Source organism: Oryzias melastigma, linkage group LG10 (assembly GCF_002922805.2).
Source record: "Oryzias melastigma strain HK-1 linkage group LG10, ASM292280v2, whole genome shotgun sequence".
Taxonomy (NCBI): Eukaryota; Metazoa; Chordata; class Actinopteri; order Beloniformes; family Adrianichthyidae; genus Oryzias; species Oryzias melastigma.
The window spans coordinates 15074908-15099807 of NC_050521.1; the positions used below are offsets into that span (position 1 = coordinate 15074908).

At 40.5% G+C, this 24900-nt stretch overlaps 2 protein-coding genes across 5 annotated transcripts in view; one reads left to right on the top strand and one right to left on the bottom strand.

The window, feature by feature from the left end:
- The first annotated feature begins 84 nt into the window (after positions 1–84).
- On the top strand, positions 85–3213 carry slc25a51b (solute carrier family 25 member 51b). Of its 2 annotated transcripts, none has more exons than XM_024283309.2 (2): positions 85–233; positions 1789–3213. In XM_024283309.2, the coding sequence occupies exon 2, from the start codon at positions 1837–1839 to the stop codon at positions 2770–2772; it is 936 nt and encodes a 311-aa protein (XP_024139077.1). In that variant the 5' UTR covers positions 85–233; positions 1789–1836; the 3' UTR covers positions 2773–3213. The 2 variants fall into 2 exon arrangements, with proteins under 2 accessions (XP_024139077.1, XP_024139078.1); XM_024283310.2 differs by having other exon boundaries at positions 1795–3213.
- A 2475-nt stretch (positions 3214–5688) lies between these two features.
- frmpd1b (FERM and PDZ domain containing 1b) overlaps positions 5689–24900 on the bottom strand; it is a 23450-nt gene continuing 4238 nt past the window's right edge. Inside the window, exons 1-17 of one of the 3 annotated variants that reach the window (XM_024283505.2) lie at positions 22708–23713; positions 22013–22164; positions 19634–19744; positions 17887–18059; positions 16666–16768; positions 16382–16427; positions 16001–16105; positions 15776–15871; positions 14873–14998; positions 14651–14770; positions 13866–13999; positions 12877–13003; positions 12493–12585; positions 11749–11931; positions 11308–11509; positions 10149–11099; positions 5689–9983 (exon numbers count right to left, since the gene is read on the bottom strand). In XM_024283505.2, the coding sequence (XP_024139273.1) occupies positions 7429–9983; positions 10149–11099; positions 11308–11509; positions 11749–11931; positions 12493–12585; positions 12877–13003; positions 13866–13999; positions 14651–14770; positions 14873–14998; positions 15776–15871; positions 16001–16105; positions 16382–16427; positions 16666–16768; positions 17887–18059; positions 19634–19740 (5121 nt within the window). In that variant the 5' untranslated portion in view covers positions 19741–19744; positions 22013–22164; positions 22708–23713 and the 3' untranslated portion in view covers positions 5689–7428. Of the gene's footprint in view, positions 9984–10148; positions 11100–11307; positions 11510–11748; positions 11932–12492; positions 12586–12876; positions 13004–13865; positions 14000–14650; positions 14771–14872; positions 14999–15775; positions 15872–16000; positions 16106–16381; positions 16428–16665; positions 16769–17886; positions 18060–19633; positions 19745–22012; positions 22165–22707; positions 23714–24900 lie in introns of those variants that run through there. The other 2 variants (XM_024283506.2, XM_024283504.2) reach the window with 2 other exon arrangements.

Sequence of the window (24900 nt, forward strand, 5' to 3'; positions counted from 1 at the left end):
CCAACAACAGACGGGATATTTAGATTTATATTTAAAAATATCTCAAGTCAGTCCACTTGTTTTGAGATCAGTGGAGCTGTGAAGCGCGCAGGCGCAGATGATGTGCAGCTTTCACCTGCTTCTTCCAGGGTTCTAAACGGACACGACCTATACTAGTGGCTCGAATACCCTGCAAAACACTGCGTTCAACCTTTCCGGTGAAAACACGGTAACCAGACGGTGTACTAACGCAGGTAAACATTAACTTAAACAACTTCTACTAGCCAAACTGGGGGGGCTGTTTTGCTCCCTGACATTTAGTTACTGATCGCCAATCAGTCAACGCCTATCCGTCATGACTACGAACATGCTAACTTAGCATGCAAAAAGCTGTGTTTTTGCAGGCTTCTCCATGTGCTGCAACTCTGTCTCACTGTAAAGAATTAGTATCAACCAACGCAGTGGCGAAAGCAGTGGCTAACGAATTAGCAAAGGATGCTAAGTATTTTAGCATTTGATCTGCTGTTGTAAAGATTAATAACTTAAACCTCTAATGTTAATTAGCTTTAATTTGAGGTTTGACAGCAGCTCCACGTTTACTTTAGTGCTTTACTTATTAAAATATAAAAATAAGGGACTGGAAATTTTAAAAATGTAGGCTTCTTGTTTTATTCTGCTACTTTAAGATTATTTACAGTTGCATGTTAACCTGATTGGGATTTAAATGATCCAACCAATAATAGTGATATTTAGCCAAGTTTGGGCTGGGCTTTCGTATGTAAAAATTAACCAATTCACTACAGTTTGGTTAACTAAATATCTATTTTTCACGATTAAACTGACTGAAGATGTAACTTTCATTACGTAAAAACTAAATTAGACACCAACTAAAATTACTTTTGTCCTCCAAATAAGAAAATAGCTTAAAAGGAAAATAATTCAACTGATTTGATTAATTCAGATCAAAGTTTCTTTGCAAGTGTCTGTTCTCTAAATGCATGTATTTAATCCTAACCTGCTTAGCCAACTGGATTGGATACAACATTTAGAATGTTAACATCACATTTTATTATTCAAAACAAAAAGCCTCAACTAATTGATATTAAAACAGAGGATCCGCCTTTAGTGATTTGACTTCCAGTCAAAGGTCAGATTCTTCCCTAATCATTTACTTTACCAGACTATGACCTAAAAAAATGAAACATTCTATACATTTCTGTAACATATGCATTTAAACCCAACATTTCCTTCACAAAACCGCCATATAGCAATAAAAGTGACATTTTAATAGCATTTTTGCCACATCAACACATGGTAGCATTGCTGAAATACATTTTAAACAACTTATTTGACTGAAATAAGCTCTTTTAGAAAACTTAGTTTTTATTTGTGACATTTTTGTTTTATTATCCTTAATGGATCATGTGTATTTTAAAGCATGTCAAATGTTAGGGGAGAGTTATTCATTCATGTTGAATCTCAGTTCTCTAAAGAACAGAAATCCAGTGATAATCTCAAATAAAACACACACATGCATGTCTTAGACAAATCCTGGATTTTTTTTAGTGCCTCTCACCATGACTTTGCTTAATTTGACACTTATGCAACAACTGTTATCAGCCGGTGGTTGAGAGGGCCTGTTTGTGCATGTCCAAGGCTGGTTATTGTGATAGTTACTATGTTGTAGACTTATTTTAGTACAAAATTGCAGCATTAAAGATAGCATGTTTGTGCCATTTTCTTAATAAAATGACTTCATGTTTTTTTTTAAAGTAAATTTTATTGTTTGTGATTGCTTTTTACAACGAGGTGCAGATGTGATGATGGAGGACCAGGCAGCCGTGCATTGAGCCTTCTATGGCTGTCACCACCATGGACACCAAGCCAGCCCAGACACCGCAACCCCAAGCTGCTCTGACGAAAGGAGGCCAGTCACTGCTGCCCGCTGGGGTTCTGAGCGGCACGTTGGGCCCTCACGGAAAGCATTACGTTTGTGGCTCCCTCGCAGCTTTCACCAATATTGTTGTGACCTTTCCCATCCAGAAGGTGCTGTTCCGCCAGCAGCTGCATGGCGTGATAGCCACCGAGGCAGTGCGACAGCTCCAAAGGGATGGGCTGAGGAATCTATACCGAGGCTTGCTGCCCCCTCTGCTTCAGAAGAGCACCACAGTGGCCATCATGTTCGGCCTTTACGAGGACTTCTCGCGAGTGCTGCTCGTTCAGGTCGGCGGCAGCGGCGTGCCCGAAATCGTCACGAGAAGCTTCGCCGCGGCCCTGGCAGGAACGGCGGAAGCCATCCTCACGCCGTTCGAGCGCGTACAGACTCTCCTGCAAGACCATCGGCACCACGAGCGCTTTAACAACACCGCTCACACCTTTCGAACGCTTCTGACCGAGCACGGCGTTAGAGAGTGCTACCGCGGCCTCGTGCCTATACTTCTCCGCAACGGCCCGAGCAACGTCCTCTTCTTTGGGCTCCGCGGGCCCATAAAGGAGCTGCTGCCAGAGGCCACCAATAGGGCGACCCACGTGATCAATGATTTTGTGTGTGGAGGGCTGCTGGGGGCCGCCCTCGGCATTTTGTTTTACCCATTAAACGTTGTGAAAGCCCGGGCCCAGTCTCAGGTCGGCGGGGCCTTCCAGCCTTGCAGCCAGGTGCTGTTAACAGTGTGGAGAGAGCGGGGTGGCAGCCTGGCAATGCTGTTCCGAGGAGCCCACCTCAACTACCATCGCTCCCTCCTGTCCTGGGGGATCATTAATGCAACTTACGAGCTGCTCCTCAAGCTCCTATGAGGGGAGGTGCAAAGCTTTTAAAGGGAAAACCCATACAGAGGTACGGAAGAGGAACTGTCACCAAGACGGCACAGAAGTTGCACTACAGACAACGAGGGGCCAACAGTCAGTGTATCAGCCACCATGTTACTGTTCAGTGAAGTATTAAGACCGAGACACCTGAGCCTTTCAAAAAAAAAAAAAAAAGAAGTGTGCCAGGGTCCAAACATAACGTCATTGTTTGCTCCGAATACTGAAAAATTGTCTTTTTTTTAAAAGTTTAACTGTTTTTGGACAAACCTGTCTATGTTTTGTGCTGTTTTAAAGATTGTGCCCATCTGTTCGTCAAACCCAGTCAACTTCAAGTTCTACCTTTTCATCACTTTTACGCTCATTTTTTCTTTTTTTTTTTTTTTGGAACATAAACTGTTGGCCTCATTATTAACTTCCGCCTTATATTCCCACTCAAGCTTTTTTTCAGAATCCATGCTTAATGAGATTCCAAAGAGGCTGTTTCAGTCAGTGTCACTGATTTTTGAAATTATATATAAATGTAAAATAAAAAAAAACATTTTAAAGAGTTCTAATGATGAATTAAATGTTAAAATGAAATGTTTTGAATAAAAAGTTGTTTTTAAGGAGGTGTTTTAAATTTAGACAGGTTCTTTTTTTAAAGTTTATCATGCAAGTACCCTCTTTGACACTTATAGAAACCATGAAAAAAAGGTGCTCTTTGACATTTGTTTTCCTTTCGTATTTATTTCTCGTCATTCGCTCTTTAAGGTGGTTTGGTCTCCGGTTGCTCTGTAACATCTGTTGACATAATGGGCTCAAATTTCAAGCTTGAGTAGATTCGTCGAGCTCCGGTTGTAGCCCAAAGAGGAAAGGCATGCTGGGATACTTAAGATGAATGGCGCTGAAAAAAGATGGGTACAGAAGATAATGTTTGGTGACACAAAAAGCTCAAGCTGCCGTGTGAATTGACCTCTTGGCTTTATTTCTTTGGTTTTTGTTTTTCCACAGAATTTTAAGGAAAACAAAACACTTTTTCAGCTCTTCAAACTGTGTACTTCTATTGTCTTGCTGATGTGGAATGAATCATCTTTTTTTATCTTTAAGCACAAACAATGCTCAAACTAACTGAAGATGGATTGTAAATCTGACATTTCAGTAAAGGAAAAAAAAAACAGCTGGAATTTAAAAGACTGCCACGTTGGAAAAGGTTAATAAAGATGGCCACATAATGAAGAACGCTTTCATGGGACTTTGATTCTTTTAAATTACACCCCTTTTTATCCTGGGCCATGAAACTGTAATGACTGACCAGCTATTTTAACCAGCATTTACTTCAATTCTTTATTGCGCTGTCATGTTTAGGCAGTGTGGAGTGCTGCTTTACCCCCAACATTCACATTTATGGTTTCCTACTCCACTGTGCAATACTTTCCTTGACTACAGCTTAACCCCCATAAAAATAATATTATTCAGCCATCCATTGGAGTCTAAAAATAAAGCCCACATAAATAAACATAAATGTATTTGTGCAGGTTTGTTCACTTTCACCCATAATAGAAAAAGGGGAAAAAACTGTTACAGAGATAAAGGTTTGAGCAAAGGGATGGACATTTTTTGACTTGTGGGCCACAAAAGGTTCTAAAATTTGTCTTAAGGGTCAGACCAGGAACAGATGCATCGAGTGTTTTGGCAATCCACCTCATAAGAGACAGAAATAACATGGAATTTACATAAAAGCATGATTGAAAATTCACACATTTTAAAACAGAACATTTTGGAGTTTTTATTTCAAAACTGTGACTTTTATTTTTAATTTTAGTGCCATTTGAACTAATGGGTTGATGCCTCTCAGGGGAAATACAAATTTAAGAAAAACAAAAAATCTTATGACACCACACAAATGCAGAATAACTCTCTGCACCTAAATAAAGGTCAATGTATTTGTAGTGCACCATCTATGGGGACACAGTAAAATTACAGAGACAATAGTTCAGTTTGGGAGGCCAGATTAAATAGTTTAATATAACCCCCTGACTAGTTTGTCCACCCGTGGTTTAAGCTGATATACCACTCTTCTTTTAGTAAATAATTAATGTCTTGGCTATTTTTATTCAGTTGGATCATTTTAGAATCTGTGCTAATATGAGTAGATGCGAGGGTCTGGAAACTTTAATGCTAATAGAGCTATTTGTTCCAGTTTCTTAGTGAAAAAATCCTGTTAAAAGTCCCTTCATGGTTTTGAAAAATACATTTTTGTGTTCTTGTGGCCTTTCAGTTATAAAAAGTAGCTTTTAAATATTTACAATAATTGAATGTTATCATTTTCTATTCATAACAACTTCAGCTTATTTTACTTTTGACAGTGGCAAACACAAATTCCTTTCAAAATAAAATATGCCTGTTAAAAATAAGATCTTCCTGCTTCAGCAGATTAAAAATGCAAGGAAGTCAAACAATATTTTCTTTCTCTAAACCTTTTATCATTATTTTTCTCAGTGATCTGACATGTTAAAAATCTAAACATAAATGACAAATTCAATAAATGTAAATATATATATTAGCATTTTTCTTTAAAGCTAAAGAGCTACAATGGAGGCATAAAAAATCAGATGTGGCTCTGGAGCCTCAGGTTGTAGCCCCCTGGTTTGACTATTCATTTATTTAATAGTGTTACAGAAGGATAAGCATATGACGATGAAAAGATGCTGAAAATGTTTGTGGAAGTTGAAAAAAAATATTAATACAGTTTAAATTAAAATCCCACAGTAATCCTCCATAATGGAAGCTGAGCTGCAGATGACAGAAGTTGCAGACCTCTAAACAGCTGAAGTTTACATTCAACATTGCTGAGTGGTGTTTGTTAAACATATGGCATATGCACAATTCACAGCAACTGCAAATCTGAACACACTGGAAACCGAGCACTGTTACAGTGATGTTTATTCCAAAAACAAAACATTCCTGGTTACATTACCTTTTTTGCATGAAGACAGGGAGAGGACTGCTCAATGCTGAAACACAAACATTTTCTTGGCATATAAAGTTATTAAATCCTGATGATGGCACGATTCACATAATGGTGGTACAATGATAGATATTTCTCCGATATCAAAGAGGTCTGAAGTATCCCCATCTGCCTTTTTCATTTCCATTTTATGTCTAAAAATCAACATCTGTTTTTATTTTAACTGATTAAAAAGTACCTCCATAGTTCCCACTAAATATCAAAGAGGCCTTTGTTTGGGTTGATCCACATTTCACATTTTTTTAAGTGTAATGGTTTAAAATGTAGCAAAAGCAAGTTTTTCAAGTCACCCACTGGTAAAATTGTGCGCTGAATAATAAAAACTGTGCATCAGCTGCCCACAAGATCAATGTATCCCTTCGATCACCATCATGCCACAGAAAGAGGGGAGTCTCAACGTTGACAAACAGCATGCAACTCTTAAAAAGTTTGCTGTCCAAAATGCACAAAGTTTTTTGGACAAAAGACAGAAGCCAACATTTCAAAGAAGGAAAAACATCCATTCTATTGAGATAGCTGTTTCTGCTTTCGACATTTTAACAGTGAAAGGGGGTTGCATAGTAACAAACTAAATTAGGACACAAATGTAAATCTACAGTTCTGACCCTAAAGTGATAAAAGTTTGTTCACCTGGTTGTGTGGTATCAGTTCAATGGTGCTTTAAAGAGGAGACCATATCAAGGAAGGGTTGTGGCTCAGTGTTAAAGGACTTTGGGTCTTGCTACATCTGGACAGTTTAACAGTCACCCTTGTGCCGCGTCAACTACATAAAAAAATGTCCCCTATTTGGCAACCTGGGCCTTACACACTTTCCAAAATAAAATACTGAATGTATAATGGATAAAAACAATAATAATGGTATAATACTGCATACATTTGGGTAGTGGATTCCATGGGGCATTTACACAAACTCAGTTTAGACAACTAAGATGGGGAAGAAAACACTTACACGTGGTTATGTGTCACATAAAAAGGTGCAATCTGTAACAGTCAAAAGTGCTCTCCCTGCTGTGTAATGATGCTATGTTTGTATCCAATAAATCTGTGACTGTAATGCTGAATAAAAGAATCAAGTCCATAAAAAAGTGCAAAACCTGCACAAAACTAACAAGTCAATTAATTATTCTAATTCACAAGTGTGACAAAGTACACTGTGATTATAAAACATGAACATGACCATTTACAGATTACACCTTGGAGAGTGAAAAAATCTCTAAAAGCAGCTGTGCCAAACAGAAGGGAAAGTAAAAGTTCCAGTGACACCTGTAAAATTGTTTTTTTTTTCTTTTCTCTTTTTTCACCAGACACCTGAAGATCACAGATCCTGGTGCAAAATGTTTAATAATAAATACATAAATACGAACGTGGATAATCCATCCTTACATACATACAGATATTGTATCATAAAATAATTATACATTAATATAAAATTCCTATTCACAAATGCATAGTCCACATGCGGCCAGGGACAGTCAGAGCAATGAAATTATCCCTCTTCGGAAACCCGTGGTATGCTGTGGTGTGTGTGGCACTTACTGTACAAGAGTACAGGAGTTACACACCACATTGTTCTGTGCTGTTTCCTTTAGTCACAGCCCCAGTGTCAGTGGAACAACTAGTGGGTAAAAGTTCACAGGTCAAAAGTTGAGAGGTACATGGCCTGCTGTCTCTGTGGTGTCTGGGGTTTGTGTCCGAAAGAGTTGTGTGAGTGCGAATACTGATGAGATGAGCACAGTACAGCGTTTGGCAAGCAGCTTCACGCCATCGCCATCCCCTTGCGCCTGTGCAGACCCACCGAGCCCCTCATTTCTACTTCCGCCTCCGGTACCAGTCCCAGCTGACTCAACAGCCCTGACAAACTCCTGATACAGACCCACGATTTCTTTTATCTTGTCCATAGCCTGCTGGCCACTGCTGTCCTCATCCCTGTGCATTGAGTTTGCTTTATGGCAGAAGTCACAACCAGGACAGGGATTTGTTCGCAGGCAGGCTGCAGACAGCTGAACCAGGGCACTAAAGCTATTGGATAATGAACGTAGTGCCTCATCAGGTGCCCAGCCGACACGTGTGGCCCGCTGACATCCAGATGCCAGACGTCGAGCTTCTGCCTGGAGAAGACTCCTCTCAGCCTCCGTCATGATGGCAGATCTTTCCCCAGTACAACACAGACTTGATACAGGCATAGCACTGTCTTCAGTTGCGTTGTGATTAAGGTCCGGCCCTCCTTTTAAGAATGTCCTCTCTGATTTTAAATGCTGATGTGGATTCTCCGGTGCTCCTCTCTCTAGTACCAGAAGTAGCTGCTCTATGTCTTGATGTAGAGAAGCAAAGCCTCCCTTTAACCCAGAATAGTTCTTTTTGGTGAGGGAACGAAGGGGACCACCAAGCGAGGATGTTGGTGAAACTGGACATGACACCAGAGGGCTTAGCTCAGAAGAGGCAGTGGAAAAAGTAGACAAGGGACGGGGGTTGTCCTTCAGCAATGACAAAATGTTAGGTTTTGGAGAAGGTACCGTTGGAGAAGGGGCAGGTATAGGTTGGACGGGTTTGGTATGTATGCGTCGGGAGAATTCATAAACAGTGAGCTCTTCATCAAAGCTAACACCATCTTCAGAGTCAACACTGAAGCAATTTGTGTAAACGGTGCGACAGCCACAGGCATCACGGTGTTGCTGTGGAGGAGTGGTGTCTGCTGCCGATGAGGTTGGAGAGTCCCCGCCAATGTCCATGCTAGACACACCTCCCAAGCCCAAAGCTGAATTACACCATGACTGAGGTTGTTCTGATGAGATGCTGCAGCTATCTGCACAATTTTCTCTAAAGCTAAGATTGGGCTTTGATCCGTTCGACCTATTAGTCTTATTCATATGGTAAGCCACTTCTTGGGCTTCTTTGATAGTTGCAATGACAACCTCGGCTCCGTCATCCAAAATGCTCCCTTTGTATTCTGACTTTAAGGAAGCAGTTTCTTTGTCTTTGACAGGGGTCTTGTTTAAATCTGATAAACCACTTGCTACAGATAAACCAGAGCCAAAGCCAGATGTGTCCCCATTGATGGAACTTGTGGAAGGATAATCTAGAGTCCCTAGAATTTCCTGTGAGCGTGTCATGTACCAAGGCAGAGACTGGATCTTTCCTCTCAGGGCTGAAGCTGGTAATCTTCCTCCCAGACTTGAAGAGCTAGTTCTTAAATCAGATCCAGAACCAGATCTTCCAGGTTCTTTGCTTTCTTGGCCACCTATGCCTTTGGAATTTGAAGTGGTCAAGGAGGTGGTAATGGTTATTGATGCATCTGAAGTTTTGGGTGATAGGCTCTCATGACTCAGAGACACCCTCCTCGGACCTGATTGAATGCTACCATTGCGACTACTCCAAAGGTGTATTCCATTTGGTGGACTTACTGTATCCTTAAAAACCCCTTTGTCTGGATCAGTTGGAGAGACTGGAGAGCTGGCAGGTAGTGACAATGGGTGTAGACTGATGGGCGACGTGGGTTTAGGAGGAACCGGAGGGGGACCAGTTTGTTTTACAGTAGAACTGGACTGGGATTGGTTCTGTAGTTTTTTCAATAACTTTTCAGGACCATTGCTTACCCTCTCACATTTAAGTGTTTCTGTTTCATCAGGAACACATGACTTTTCTTTGGAAGTAAAAAAAGATCCATTCTTATATATGAGATCCTTACTGTGATTCGAACTGCTTTCTTTCTGGGTGTTTTTCTCAGTTTGTGACGTTGTGACTGATACTGGTTGCTTGCTACAACGCACTGCGGTGATCACAGATCCTGACAAAGGCAACCCACTTGTTGTGACAGATTTGAATTCCATGGTTTCTGGTTCCATTTCCACAGGCTCAGCAGACAGATGTCCAGAGGCATCCCCATTACACTGGGAATATGATCGTCCATGCTGGGGCAACTTGGATGGAACCATTTGGGGTTTAGGAGGCAGCTGGGGCTTTGGAGCAAGAGGTGGTTTGACTTTGACATCAGATTTCTGTAGTGTTTTTGAAGGACTGGGCTGCTGGTTGATTTTATTTGTGGGGACTATTACTGCCTCTGAACTCTTCTTGATTTTACAGGAATGGTCGCCTTTGGCAAGTGGGGATAATGATTCTTTCTCTTGGACAGAAGAAAGGCCATTCCAGGTTCCACTCAACCGATTAGCATTTTGCCTGTCAGCCAACTCAGCATCTATGAGTACAAAAATAATCAAAAGAAAGAGAAAGATTTTGGGTTAATTGATTAAAAATCTACCAAACATTTTATCACAACAAATAGTTTTCCTATATAACAGATGGCAGTTTAACACATAACACATGATGTTAAATGATTATATCAAACAAAATGACAGCAAACCTGATAGATCAGGAACTGTTGGTGTAAATCTCTCCTGAGCATCGAAGAACTCATCCTCCGAATCGGAGACATTGTCTCTTAGCAAAAGCGCAGACTTAGGGTTGGGTGAAGGAGTCAGAAAAAGCCCCTCATCATCCTTGGTCATGAATCCCTCGGCTTGACATGATTTGTTTCCAGGAATTGAACTTGTCCTTACCGGGACTTTGGGAGGTGTCCTTTTCGTTTTTTTAATAGATGATCTTACAAAAGGTGTGGTATCAATCATTCTTAAATCTCTTGAACTAGGAATCTTGGAAATGCGTCTGAGCACTTCGACTCTTTCCATCTCCCTCTCCTCATCCTCTTCCTCATCCTCATCAATATCATCATCGCTTGTAATTCCAGTTGGGCTAGACAAAGAATCAGCTTTGGAGAGTTCGGTAAAGCAGAGGAAAGAATTGTCATTGTTGTGGTAATTCAGGTTGGTGGGACGCATGGGCCCTTGATGGCGCTTTGGCTCCAGGAGGTAGGGGTGATGAACGTTCAGGCTCAGATGATCATCCCCTGTGTGTCTGGCTGTAGCAATGCTTTCATCCAGAGCTGCACTTAAGGAACCACTGGATAAACTAGAAAAGCTGCTGGTGACGCGGGGGTCAGTGTGGTACCAGCTGGTCTCCAGCCTCATCTCCTCATCTGTATTACTGACTTTACACAGGGCACTTCCAGTTGCTCCTCCTTCTTCTTCACTCTCATTTTCCTTACTTTCCGCTGTCACCATTATCTTAACTTCCTGGTTGCCTTTGTATTCTTCTCTCTCTTTCCTATCTTCTTCTCTCCGCTTTTCCTCCTCTTCCCTCCTCCTCTCCTCCCAGTCTTGACTTGCTGGGTCCGGAATTTTGTAATTCTGAGAATCCATCGGGTCATCCTCATCTGTGGAGTCATCTGAATCGCTGCAGAGGCGAGACACGTAACCTAATCCACAAACACCACACAAGAACAGCAGAGAATTTGTCAGTGCATTGGTTTTAGACATATGTCATAAATTATAATTCGGTGTCCTTTTTTCTTCTATCCGTACCCTTACTGGCTCATGTCACATATCTACATGTGATATGAAAAATGGCAGTGAAAAGGCCAAGGCCAGAAAGTATTTGTTTTAAGTGAAACTGTTTTTGCTCACTTGATAGGGACTCATAGCACACGCCTCCTACTACGGTGAACCTCCCACACACACCTTCTTCAGCAGGAATCCGGTGCACCCTCACTTTCGGGCGCCCCAGACGGAAGACATTAACACTTGGATCCACCAGAAGTTTGCAGTAGCCTCCCAGCAGACACCCTAAGTCTTTGGCTGCTAGAGAGTCCATCAGTAAGGCAAAAGGCTGAGAAAAGGGGGGCAACCAGAACATAAGGTAGAGCAGTAGTGGTAAAGCCAAAAGGCAAGAGAGGGAAAAGCGATGGAGTGAGAGAAAGGGAGAGATATTTACTTTTGAGTCAATAATTTCTTATTCATTTGCAACCACTAAGTCTCTATGGATTCATCTTTTTGTTTATTGGAGGATGAATTGTGACCTACATTTACATTAAGTATAACAACAAGTTGTTGCTACATTTTTCATACCTTCATATCATGTAGAGATATGCGCAGCAGGCTGACTTTTTCCGATTCAGAGAGAAGCTCCACCCGGCTGATGTTGCTGAACTCAACCAGGGTCGAGATCACGTTGAGTTTGTGGTTGATGACTTGACTCATTCCGTACTTGGCTCCCACAAGCAAGTTGACTGACACCTCCTTATCTTGAAGCTGAGGATGAAAGAATGGCATGTTTATCATTAAAGCTCCACTACAATCATCTTTTAATCTATTTTCAAAGCATTTTCAGTGGTCTTTTAATAATAGTTTTGGCATTTTGGGGGCGAAATCACAAAATTCGTGTTGTCTTCTAGGTCATAGCACCTATTTCTTCTTATCTCTTTGTTTACATGTTCTCCCGCTAGCTTGCAGCTCCTCACAACCCCAAGCTAACATCAACAATGCAAACAATCTTAGGAGCTATCCAGCTGTACAGTTTTGACCCAGATGCTAGCTCAGACGAGGAAAACGAAGACATACATGGATCTAGAGGTCTACAAGTGGACGCATCAGGATGGAGCACATCAGTAATGGGTTATAGGTTCTATATCACACTACTAAGCATTTTCCATCACCATTTCTTTGTCTGCTCCTGATTCACCACGAAATGATTAAAGAAATACTCAGAACTCCACTATATTCATTGGAGTGGGTCTTTAAGCCTTAGTTAGTACATGTTGTATGTTTTAGTAAATTGATGCACAAGGTTTTTACAAAAGCTTCAAACCTTACCATCATTGTAGCGGAATAAGATCGTCCCCCGTATGAAATGAGCTCTCCAAGCTGAGTGATGTAGGCCAACCGAGCCTGCGTTGCTGATATTATCTAAAATATAAAATCATTTATAAGTGGGAAGCACTCACAGCAAAAAGGATGTGATATTCAAATACCCAAAGCAGTGTAAGCAAATAAGCCCGGGATTAGCTTTCCCTCTTTTTAATTACACCCCCACCCACAGTTTTATTTTTGCCAACCTGCTGTCATTTAGCCACATTAAACCACAGAGAGATTAGCAGTCAGCTTTAGATAAAAATCACCCCCCAAAGCCAGGACTGAACTGACACTATTTGTCTCTCTAAACTTTTACAAGCTTGGCTCCAGTCAATCAGCATGTACCTTCTGGCGTGGCTCCAACAGGGACTGGATCTTTTTGAGGTGGTAGCTGAGGGCTATCCTTAGGTCCTTCCTCTTTAAATTGCTCAGCAGTGTAGGGCAGACGAAGCTTTCCATGCCAAACTCTTTCCTGTAAAGAAGATGATCAAAAATCGAGCCAAGGTGGGTGCTAGACCTAAACTACAATGTCTTGTTCCACTTGTCTGATAAAAGTAACAAATCTTCAAAAAGACTTAGAAAACTCAAGAAATTGTAGAAGGAAACGAACAAAACAAAACTTATTAACAGAAAAAAAGTACAAACCACTGCTTAAAGACGCTTCAGCCTATTTTATTAAAATGGCCAAATAAGTGCTTTTAGCACATTAGCTTGATATTGCTAATATTTGTTTTTATGAGAAACACATTTTCACTCCACAGAAAAACACACTTTATATCATGCTCATTGTGACTAATACATGCCCTGTTTTTACAGTATAATCTTCTGTGGTATTTGCTTTGTTACAAAGATTTACCATATAGTGTGTCACGGAATGTGAATACATTTTAGAGGCATACATTCTTCTTACTTTTTTTAGATTTATGCCTAAGAAATTTTATTTATTCAAAAATGCCAAGCTGTTTTTAAAAAAAAAATCTGAAGTATTTTTGCTGTGTTAGCAAAAAATGCTTCATTTAAAATGTATGGGGTGGACATGTTCCACAACTGCCACTAGGTGTTACTAAACAGCAATGAGACATCCATATTTTAAATGACTGCCCAATCTCCTGCACAAACAAGTACACTTAACGTATTCTAAAGGTTTAACATTGCATCATAGGGGGCTGTGTTTTTGTTTTTTGTCTCATTTGATTTCACAGTCATACCATTGAGACTGCGTTTTACCCCCAAAAGGTATAAAGTCACACAAACAAAAGAGGAAGAGGATGTTGCTTAGACATATCTCCAAAAGTCTCACAGAAAAATTACCCAGACACACGCATAAAACTCACGTAATACTCTTGATGGACATCCTCGTCTGGCCACAACTATCTAGTCTCTCGTGCATGTGCAGGGCAGCCAGACGGAGAGCCATGCCGCACATCATCTCTTCTATAAAACGCTCCTGTAGCACATCTCCAACGCTCTGCAAGCATAAAATTGTAATGCACAGTTGTAATGACTTTCTAAGGCATGAAATATACACACACTTCAAAGTAAATTTTTAAGTAACTACATTTTTCATAAGATGATACCTGAATAGAAAAAAAATCTTAGTTGTGAGTACATCTAAGCAATAGAAACTCCAAGCTGCCAGAAAAAGCAAAACACAAGAACTGTAGATCAACCTGACGATGGTGACACTCCTTTACTTTTATGTGAAACTATGCACAGACTGTGAATGACTTTGCATGTTTTTGTACTGCAAAGATTTCTGAGCGTCATCAAAGAGGCAGCTCATGCTAAAAAAAGACACGTGTTTGTTATCCCAGTAGAGCATCAAGGGGTTTACAAGGTGATACCAAAGCGGGAAATCATATCAGATAAGAAGGGTTTATGCTAAACCAAAACTGAGATAAAGCATAAATGCATGAAAACTTCAAACATCCACTGAGTTTTTACTCTTTTAATTTTTTTATCTTTTTACTCGTGATCAAGCTTCCATTGTAGTACTGTATTTATAAGGGCACTCTTGAAGTTCGAGACAATTTATTTGAACTGAACTAATATAAATTTGGCTGAAAATAGAAGTCTTTATGATAAGAAGGAAAAAATGTAACAGTTTAAGTTCTCTAACCTGTAAAAAGAGATACTCAAAGGTTGAGGGGTCGTCTTGCAGTAGGTCCATGGGGTCTCGGGGAATGAAACAAACTCTGAACAGACATCTGTAGTCGTGGGAGTCTTTTTTCTGCACCACCTGAGGAAAACAAAAGGTGGAGTCGTTTTAATCATTTGCATTAGATCTTAACAAGAGGGCTGGGTGATAATGAGACAAGCATGAATAGCTCTGCATTCTCACCTTATGTATGAGCTCATCCTCGTGAAGTAGGAGTAGTTTGGTAATACTGTACTGTTGCTCTAGTACCAACGCAAAATATTCAATGGCTCGGATAGACAGTTTATCCTTCAGGGTTAGAACAATGTCCTGAAATGGAGAAAAGCCAACAGTTTTTGTTGTTTGTTTGTTTCCAATGTGCTGATATTCGGTCCTAAATGTCTCTTTAGCTGGCAGTCTGATCAGACACAATGATAGAATTCTCTTGAAAAAAATAATGACATTTACTCAACATTGATGGTAGATTGCTGGCCTAATTAATTTCCCCATGAGACCACTATTTCAATTTGAATATTTCTATTTTTTGTGCAAACCAGATCTATGACACATTTAACTGAAAAATATTGCATTATGATAATTTGTTTTTTGTAATCACTAAATGATTTTTAAAAATTTGCTACTAAGGCTTCTCTGTGTTTGAAATGTTTTCCATCTGTCTCATCTTTAATTAGACTGTCTCATAAGAGTGAGAAGGTCTAATTAAAGGGGGTGCAACAAATTGTGCTATTTTGATTGTCTTCTATATATTATGTAAGTTTTTCCCCCTGTAATTCGAAGTAATATTTGATTTTCAATTGACAGTTGCCTTTCCAATTTGATTATGCAATTTGAAAAATCATTTTACATGTAATTCAATGTGCAATCCAGGCTTGCGATTTAAAAATGAAATTTTTAATTTACAATTCAATGTGAAAAATTATACTTCATCTTGCAATAATATATAAATGCAGAAAATAATTGCATTTTTAATTGTCATGGGTTTCTGGTACCACAATTCAAATGAAAATGCATTTTGTAATGAACTAACTTTGAGATTTCCCAACATTTCTTATTTAGCACATTTGCTCCAAAACCAAACGCTCATACCTTGACAGTAGTGGTATTATCAAACTTGAAGGCTTTGGTCTGCCCGTTCTCCAGGTAGACCTTCAGCACATTGGGCAGGAAGAGAAGAGAATTTCCCTGGTGAAGAAAATGGAACCAATTGGTTAAAAGAGTTTAGAGCAAGATGACTAAAGATTATTTAAAGGAACATAAAGATGTGGTATTCAACAATGTTTTTTTTTTCAGTTTTAGGCAATGCTTTCTTACCTGAGCGTGCCCATTGACCACAATCTCTTCTGCAAAGCGCACTTTAACTGGATTATTTCTCAGACGAGCTCTCTTCTCAGCCGACATAATGGACGATTTAGGATTCTGCAGCATACACATTATGTTAGATAAACATCTAAAACTGAAAACGGTGTAATAATGCAATAAACCCAACCCCTTCCAAAACAAAAAAACAAAACAAAGTTGATTGACACTTCACAAAAAATGAACAGTTTGACAGCCAAATAACCCTGTCAGGAGTCGCAAACGTGTGGTCACATGGTTGCAAACAGGCAACGCTTTAATGAATGGTTGTGTAATGGATTTTTGACCAGTTTGTGTGTGTTGAGGCCAAGTTTTAAAAGGTTTCTTTGTACTCACTGTCATGTGCCGCAGGATAGTCACATTAATGCAATCCTCCAAGTCCCTGAGTGGAAAAAGAAACAAACATTGACACAAATCTTGCATGTCTTCTGGTATGTTTTTCTCCGTCATTTGCATCTATGTTTGGATAACCCAAAGAACTCACAAACACACTACATACAACAAGCCAAGTGCTCCCCACTATAAAAGTCTTATTACTCACTAGCTGGAGCAGACATCCTGTTCCCAGGATGTTTCGTCAAAATAAACTAATGAGAAAACAAGACAGAGACCACTCTCACCTCATGATGTTCTCCACTTGCTCTGGACTCAAGTCCTCGAGCACTTTATCGTTGATCTGCAGCACCTGGTCACCTGGATAGAGTATCCCATCTGCAGGACTCCCTAAAAACACACACAAGTGGATAAATCCCCACAAGAGAATCAAACAGCATCTAAATAAAAACTCTGGCTGCACACATCCAAACAAAGCAACACTCACAAATAAATGCACACATCTATACCCTCATTAGCACAACTATACACATTCAGAATCTCACACGTGTCCACTTTGATGCTCATTCAACATGGCTGACTCAACAGTGTTGAGCTCTCTAGGACACGAGGGGTTACAGCTACTCTGGATTTCTTCCAACAGTTCAGCTCTGCCTTTTTTGGCTATATATACTCATTTGTCTTCAGGCAAGAGGGTACGACTCAGTCAGGCAGGGGAGTTTCAGCTTACGTCGTAATGTGGCCTCCACACGCACACTGGGCATATGGAAGGAGAAACAACTACACTCGTGCACACGTTTTCACACACCCAGTCGGCCTGATTTTTGAGTCACTGATGGCATGCTGTGCGGTGTGTGAGCTTTTACACAGAGACTGGCATTTCTGTTCAAGCTTTTGCCACAACTCTGCTGGTTTATTTTCATTTTAGTGCTTTGTCAAGTTGTTTTTTTTTTTTTTTTAAATTAACAATTTTCGTCAACCTCCCTTCTTTCTTTGTTCCTTGCCTACACATTTTCAAAGTCAAACCACTTCAGTGGTTGTGTATTCCCTCCTGATCCCCCCCTCCACTTTGATGTTATCCTCTGTTATCACTTCCTTTTCACTTTCTCACTGTCACTCCTTCTCTGGCAGCAGATAGGGACTACAGTGGGGGCAGCAGGGCAGGACTCTCCTTAGGGCTTTTATCGGCTTATTTCACAGCACGCACAGAGAAGTAATGAATCAGCATGTATCTGTCACTCTTGGCCAGTTTCCTCCATCAAAGGTGCCTTAATGAAATGTGATTGAATTTAGAGCGGGTGAGCAGGTGGCTTTGTTGTTTCTGTGGCCTCTCTGGCACAATGCTTTGCTGAATAAGTGCCAGGAGAGAACAATTGTGATTGTGTGAGATTGAGCGAGGCAAAATCAAAATGTGTAACTTCAACCTGCTGCAGGCAGTTTTACATTAGCAAAAGCTGGTGGCCATTTAGAGAAAAGAGGCACAACAACCCAGAACACACTCCACATACCTGCAGCGATATCCCTGACCAGCAGGGGTTCCCTTCTGGTGAGCGTGAAGCCATGACCAGTGCTTCTGTCCAGGACTGGGTCTTTTGTGATCTGGAGCGTCAACTTGGCCTGGAAGTTTTGATTGGATAGACTGTTGGAACGCTGTGACCTCCCATCGCCTAGCAGCCGCTCTCTGAGGAAGGTAAACAACCAAGTTATTTGAGTGAAAAACTGCTCAGTTCATTAAAGAAACACTCCAGAAAATTGTGTTTTTGGTGTTTTTAACATGTTTTTGTGACATTTTTGTCATGATGGAGGACATATATATAGAAAATTAAAACTAAAATTGCATTTCTGAGTTTTTCTTTATCCAAAACGTTGTGAATGGACTCAATGCACGGAGCTGTTTGACACCATAGCAAGTTACATTCGAAGTTTGCTTTGTACGATGACAAATACAATTTAAATCATCTTTGCATTTTTATTTTGAAGTATTTTGCTGGAAAGACAAACAATGCGCCTAACATCGTTTAGTTACTCTTGGTAGTTCTAAGACATCTTTTAATCTCCAAATTCTCCACTATTTCCATATAAACAAAAGCCCACTGCCCCAACCAGAAATGAGTGAGCGGTCATGTATCGAATGTGGAAGTAGGTCGTGCATATGGCCCATCAGGAGAGGAGCAGACAGAAAACGCAGTAGGAAAAAGCTTGTAGTCGTGTAATGTTAGGTTGGGGTTGTGAGGGACTGTAAACTTCCGGGAAAACATGTGAACCGACAGATGATGGGATGTGGAGGTAGGCTCACTCCACACCAACACTTTCTTATGAATTACAACTATTCTGCAGAAACTATGTCCCAAAAAAAAAGATCAAAATATGATTGGAAGGGGACTTTAAAATAACGTTTTTTGACACATCAAGGGGCAACTAAATAATTTTTTACTTTCTTGACAATTTAAAATAACACCTACTGAAGTTTTTTTTAAATGTGATGTTGAAAAACAGTCTTATTTCTTTGTTAACGGATGCAAATTTTTGCAGTTAGATATTAAATAACTCTAAGTGATATTTTTGCACCGTTTTTTTTCCATGCTGCAGTCGACGTAGATCCTATAAAGTTTTCTTTAAAAAATTGTCCAGAGTAATTCCCAGTTTACAAAAGGAAATTATAGGAAGTTAGAGAGCTACAATTATCAACACTGTAAAATGTAATATTTTTAAACAACACCAAACAGACTCGGTTTTTAAATTCTTAAAGAAGGAATACAACTATGCAACAAACGTGCCATTTTTTATTACATTCTTGTTTTCTGGATAAAGAAACTAAAGTTTACTGAGCTTGTTTGCTACGAGTCCATTGTTGGGGAAGAAAAACCACTTTGTGGACAGCGAGAGGACGGGCACTTTTCAAACACATATTTGTGGTTGACTGCGGGAGATGTTTGAGCATGAGTTGGACAGCTTAAATATGTACGCAGTTGTGTGTTATGTTTCCTCAGAGGACCTAAAAAAAAAAAGAACCAAACAGCTACAGACATTTTCTAATCACAGAAGAATCTGGCAATGCAATTTGAAGTAAATCAAGCTGTTTTATTGCGTAAAAGCAGTTTTTCTTTTTTTTTTTTTGTTTAATTCCTCGTCTCCGGTGACCAGCAGTTACGCACAAGCTGCCAGAATTTCTGCTCACGTCCACAGAGTGCTCACATGGACGGCCTCCCACTGTTTTATGCGTTCCCCCACATTCTTCTCCTCTCGTTGTCTTACCTGCTTAGGGACTCTCGGGTGCGTCGTATTATGGTTCCCACCACCTGCTGGACTCGACTGGCCCTCCGAGCAGGAGACCTGCTCCTGCATCGCTCCTTCTCCTCCATTTATCTGATTTCACAAAAAGAGACGTAGATGTGAGTGACACATTTTTCAGCAGGGAAGCAGAGCAGGCGTAGGAGGTGGATGAAATAAACCATGTAAATTTGGAACTGCTTTGAGTTTGTTTTTGGACTGCAAAATTAGTGTAAGCTCTGTTTTCACATACAGCACTGAAATGTGGTGAATAATTAGATTTTCTAAACTTAAAAACAAGAAAAGGCTGAAAGGACAGGGGCGGGGTTTAGTCAGCAAGCGACTGGACCCTCAATAACAACAACAACTGCTCCACCACACAAAAAAAGGATTCACAAATAGTTCAGCATGAGTATGCCACGCATTCAGCACAACCTCGCAGCTGTGCATTTTCTGCTTAGCTTGCCCTTTGAAAAGGTGAGCAGGGGAACATCGTGAACGCCGGAGCGCTCGGAGAGGCAGACGCTGTGCAGACTAAGGACAAACTGAAACACTTCCACCTTTTTACTAGTTTTAAATCCTTAAAAGGCTGAGATTTACTTGACAAAAATAAGCTCTAACATCACAAATGTGCAAAAATAACTGAAAATGTTTTCATGCAAATTCTAACAGTTTTTTTTCTATTTCTATTTATTTTTTTCAGCAGGAGTTATTTCGCAACCGTACGGATATATTCGGCATCTCCTGCTCATGACCCAGACGCAATCAAAGAGGCTAACGATGATAGATGTGCCCCTGTAACCTAAGAGATTCGAAAGAAAACCTGACCAAGAGCTTTGTTTGATCAGCATCCTGTAATATGGAGCCAATTTGTGCAAGCCAAGACATTTTTAAACACACTCAAAGAAGCAAAACAGTTTTCTGGCCACTAGCCACATTTGTTCAAAGGATTCGGCGGGGAAAGAAAGGCTTATTCCTGTAAATGAAGAAAGCTGAGTCATTTGAGTCCAATGATCCAACATGGATTCAATTTCTGGGTTAGGTAGAAACAATACACAGAGAAATGTAATCACCAGAAGATGTCAAACAAAGCTGCTATGACTTAAGGTGCATTTAAACATGAGCTGTGAGTTTTCATCTCTAACTAGTTTCCCTCAGTGGTAAGAACACATCCAGTACAGCTCTGTCCCTAAGAGGATTAGAAGCCATCATAGTGCATGGCTCTGAAGTGGTCACTGTGTCGCTTTAGCACCTCCAGCTTATCCGGATTGTTGCAGATTGAAGTGCATGAAGAAGCCTGAGTGAAGCCAGGCAGCTGGCAGCTGGCTTTGAGGAACTGATTGGAATTGTTTAGACCTCCTTCGATCATCCAGAAAAACAAATCGTGACGTTTGAAGATCCACTCCAATGAAAATCATGTTTTCGGTTCTTTAACATGTTCCTGTGGCATTTTTCTGATGATGGAACTGCATTCCTGAGTATTTATTTATTCAAATCATTGTGAATCATGAGCAAAATGAAAAAAGGCAGTTTGAAAAAGCTTGTAGTTGTGATGCAGATGCTATAATTGGCGGGCCACAAGCTCCACTCGGCTCCAATCCGAGTTTTCATCTGGTTCAAAACTGTATGGCTGGATAGCTCCAATATTGCTCACCATTTTTGTTTTTACCCGTAATGTTATGTTGGGGTTATAAGGGGCTGTGAGCTAGTGGGAGAACATGTAAACAGATGGATGATGGGAAGTGGAGGCGGGCTTACTCCGCGACAATAGTCCTACCCACAACTCAGAGGGACATTTCAGATGAACTACTGCTGCCCCTCAGAAATTATGTCATAGAAAATGTCACAAGTTCTATGATTTTGGCTAAAAACTGCATTAAAAAACCACGGGGAATGCTTTTATAATTGATGAAAAAGATGATTAAAGTGGGACTTCACAACATCTTCTGGCTGCTATTGCAAATTTATAAAGATCACGCTGAGCTTAAAGTCTCCTTGGAAGCAGGGATGAGGTCTGTCTTTCATTTTCTCTTCTCTGCTCTGTAACCTCCAGTGTCCTTGCAGAGTCAGGTAGTCGTCTCCGATGACAGTCTCCTGAGGGAGCAGTGGCCGACCATTGCTTATAGACATGCACACCCTTTGCTTTTCAGAAAGGGGCTTTTTAAAGACTTTTTCATCACTTTTTCAATCTATTTTAAAGCAGCTTGTTAAGCTGGAATGACAATTGCATGCCTGCTGTTATAGAACCCTGGAAATTATCCAATTATCTAAAATGATCATGTGTGCCACATCCCTGCAAACTGAAATCAAACCCACAGTTAAGAGACTCGAATGCTTTGGTTGAAAAATGTGGGAGTCACTCACCGAGATCTAGCTTGTCTCTTTAAGACTCCAAAAAAAGGACGCCCTCTTGTCCTCTGAGACATCAGCTCTGTAGCCCCTCCAGGATTGGCAGAAAAATGGAAGAGAGAGGTCCTTGTGATCATCAGGGCTCAATTCCAGTCTGTTGCAGCCACCTGTACAGAGCAGAACAAAGCTTTCAGGAGGCCTGTCAAAACCGATAAACAGAGCCCCTGTCCATGACCTATAATTAGAATCAGGCCACGTCTTATCCAGCTGCATCCACCGGTTTTCACTTGAATTTAGCGAACTCCGATTGACATTATGAGTGCGACACCATCAGTGTGTCAGACCAAGCAGATGTGAACCCAAAGCAGCTATGTGGCTGTGGTTTTCTGAGGCCCCTCCTCCAGTCCCAGAGGCTTGCTCCCTCTCCCTCCACTATTTTGCCTCCTCTCAAAGCCCATGGCGCTGAGAAGGCGAGGCATTTCATCTCCCTCCGCTTGTTGAAATAAAAATTTCATACAGCCCAGTTTAGCCGGGAGTTCTCACGAGGTGACCGTAAAAGCAAAAAGTGCAAGCTGTAAATCCTACATTTTGGGACAATCACAGCTGATTCAAAACAGGAAAACAAGACTTTTAAACAAGACTTGGGGAATACTAGGATTAGTAGAAATGTTACAGGGGGAAACATTTCAGTCATCATATGAGGAAATCACCTCCCGCTGCAGTTGAATGTCAACTCCTCCAAGCTGCAAAGGGGAGCACATATCAAGAAAAGGAAAATCCCATCTGTGCAGCTCCTCCATCACGGTCCAACTCGGAGAGCTCTTTTATGGTGCCCATGTGTCCCACTAGAAAAGCCAGAATAAGACCCAAGACCCACACAGACTGCAGGGCACATGAATTATGCATGGGGCTAATGCAGCAAGCTCAGCCTCCAAACACCTCCTTTTGCCACTCTGCCAACAGAGGCACGAAGAAGAAGAAGAGTGGAGCATACAGGAGGGTTGTATGGGGGTTGCAGTGGAGAGGAGGAGGAGGAGACTACGAAGGGGCTGAGAAAAGGGGCAGGAGTACAGAAAAGAAAACTGGGTTGAGCCAAAGAAAGGAGAGAAAGGACGGGATACTGAGGGGGAGGAAAAAGGGGGAAGAGTTTTAAAGAGGTGAAAGGGCCAAAGTAAAAGAAGGGAGAGAACGAAGCTGCAGGAGACGAGAACAAAAGTGTTGGTTGTTGGCAAAAAAGAAAGACTGTGGCATAAATAAAGTCAAGCAGTTTAGAAGATACCTGATGGATTTTATAGTCCCTGTAATCATTTTTGTTGTTTTAGCAGATGGGAAATTATGACTCCGCAATAAAAAGGTTTCCTGAAGCTAATGTCTTCCTCGTTTCTCAATCAATACTTCACAGTGGATGCTGTCCTCATCATCTATTTTATCTTCAGTCCCTACGCTCACAACACATCGAGCTGATCAGCAAACCTTTTCCACTCACTGCTCTTCATCCTCTCTCCTCAGCAGGATCCAAATCCCCCCTTTCCATGTCTCATTTCCCTGAGACAAACAGCCTCACCCTTCTCACTGCTCATTCTCCCTCAAAACAATGTCTCCCTGTCTCTAGCAACACAGTCAGTTATTCAACTTGGGCAGGATCACACATGCCCAAGAAAGAGGAGCATTTCATGGAAGTCCTCCACTTTCTCCGGACGAGACTGAGGTGATACCAGTGAGAGATACTGAAAGTGCAGCTCCCGGCCGCACTGTCAGCTGGAAAATGCAGGGATAGGCGGGATCTTTAAGGACCCACTATAATGTAAATTGTGTTTTTAGCATTTTATTGCAACATTTTACTCAAGTTGGAGGACATATGTAAAGAAAATTAAAAATAAAATTTATTTTCGGAGCATTTTCTTTGTTGAAATCGGAGTGAGTCAGGAGCAGACAAAAAAATCCTTTTGGAAAATTGTAGCAGTGATGTGGCTCCCTGCTCCACTCCATTCCTTTTTTCATTGGCTAAAAACAGCCAAATAATTGGAATGCTTTTACAATAAATCAAAAAATGATCGTAGTGAATCTCAATAAGATCACATTTCAGAATCAATTTAAAGGTACAAATACACAAAATTGAAATTTAGCACAAACAGCCTTATTGCCATGATAAATATTAGCAAAATCAATAAAAAATCGGTTTTATTGTCATTTTTGTCATTGTATTAAGTAGGACTGCCACAATTAATTGATAATAGTTAATTAGTCATTTGTTTCTTGCTATTATTACTTTTATTTGATCTTAAAGCTATGGTTCATGTTTTCTTATGCCGCCTTTGCCATTGTTTTTGACGCACCTGTGAATCTGGGTGAGTGGTGATGTCACGGGACGTTATAGAATAGTTCTGGTACCATAATAACACCTTCATTTCAGATGTCGATCTCATTTGATTTAATCTTGCATTAATACCAGAAACTAATGAAGGAGAGAAGCTGCATGATTCTTTAAATGTTTAATAAACTATCATCTTAATTGTCTTTATTTTAAGCTAATGATGGTTAAGACGTGTGTTTTACATTCAGTTTACACATGACCTGATTAGCCGACTAATTGTAAAAAATAATCAGTGATTAGTCCACTATTAAAATCATCGTTTTTTGCAGACCTAATATTAAGACACTGCAAAGTACTCTGTTAGCTTAGCAACAAATGCTAATACAGAAACACAGCTTCAACGGACCTTAACATTCAAAGTAAGTCAACCATTGCATGAATTGGATTTGGACTCTAGTATGAATCTCAAAGCAAATAGGATCCAACAACCCTGAGCTGTTTCAACACGTCCAACTGCCTTATCACAACAGTTACTCCAGTGTAAAGGCTGCAAATGTTTGAATTGCAGGTTTTTCATTCTAACAAATCG

Coding starts and splice junctions, on each gene's coding strand:
- slc25a51b (XM_024283309.2), top strand. CDS start 1,837: ATGGCTGTCACCACCATGGACACCAAGCCAGCCCAGACACCGCAACCC.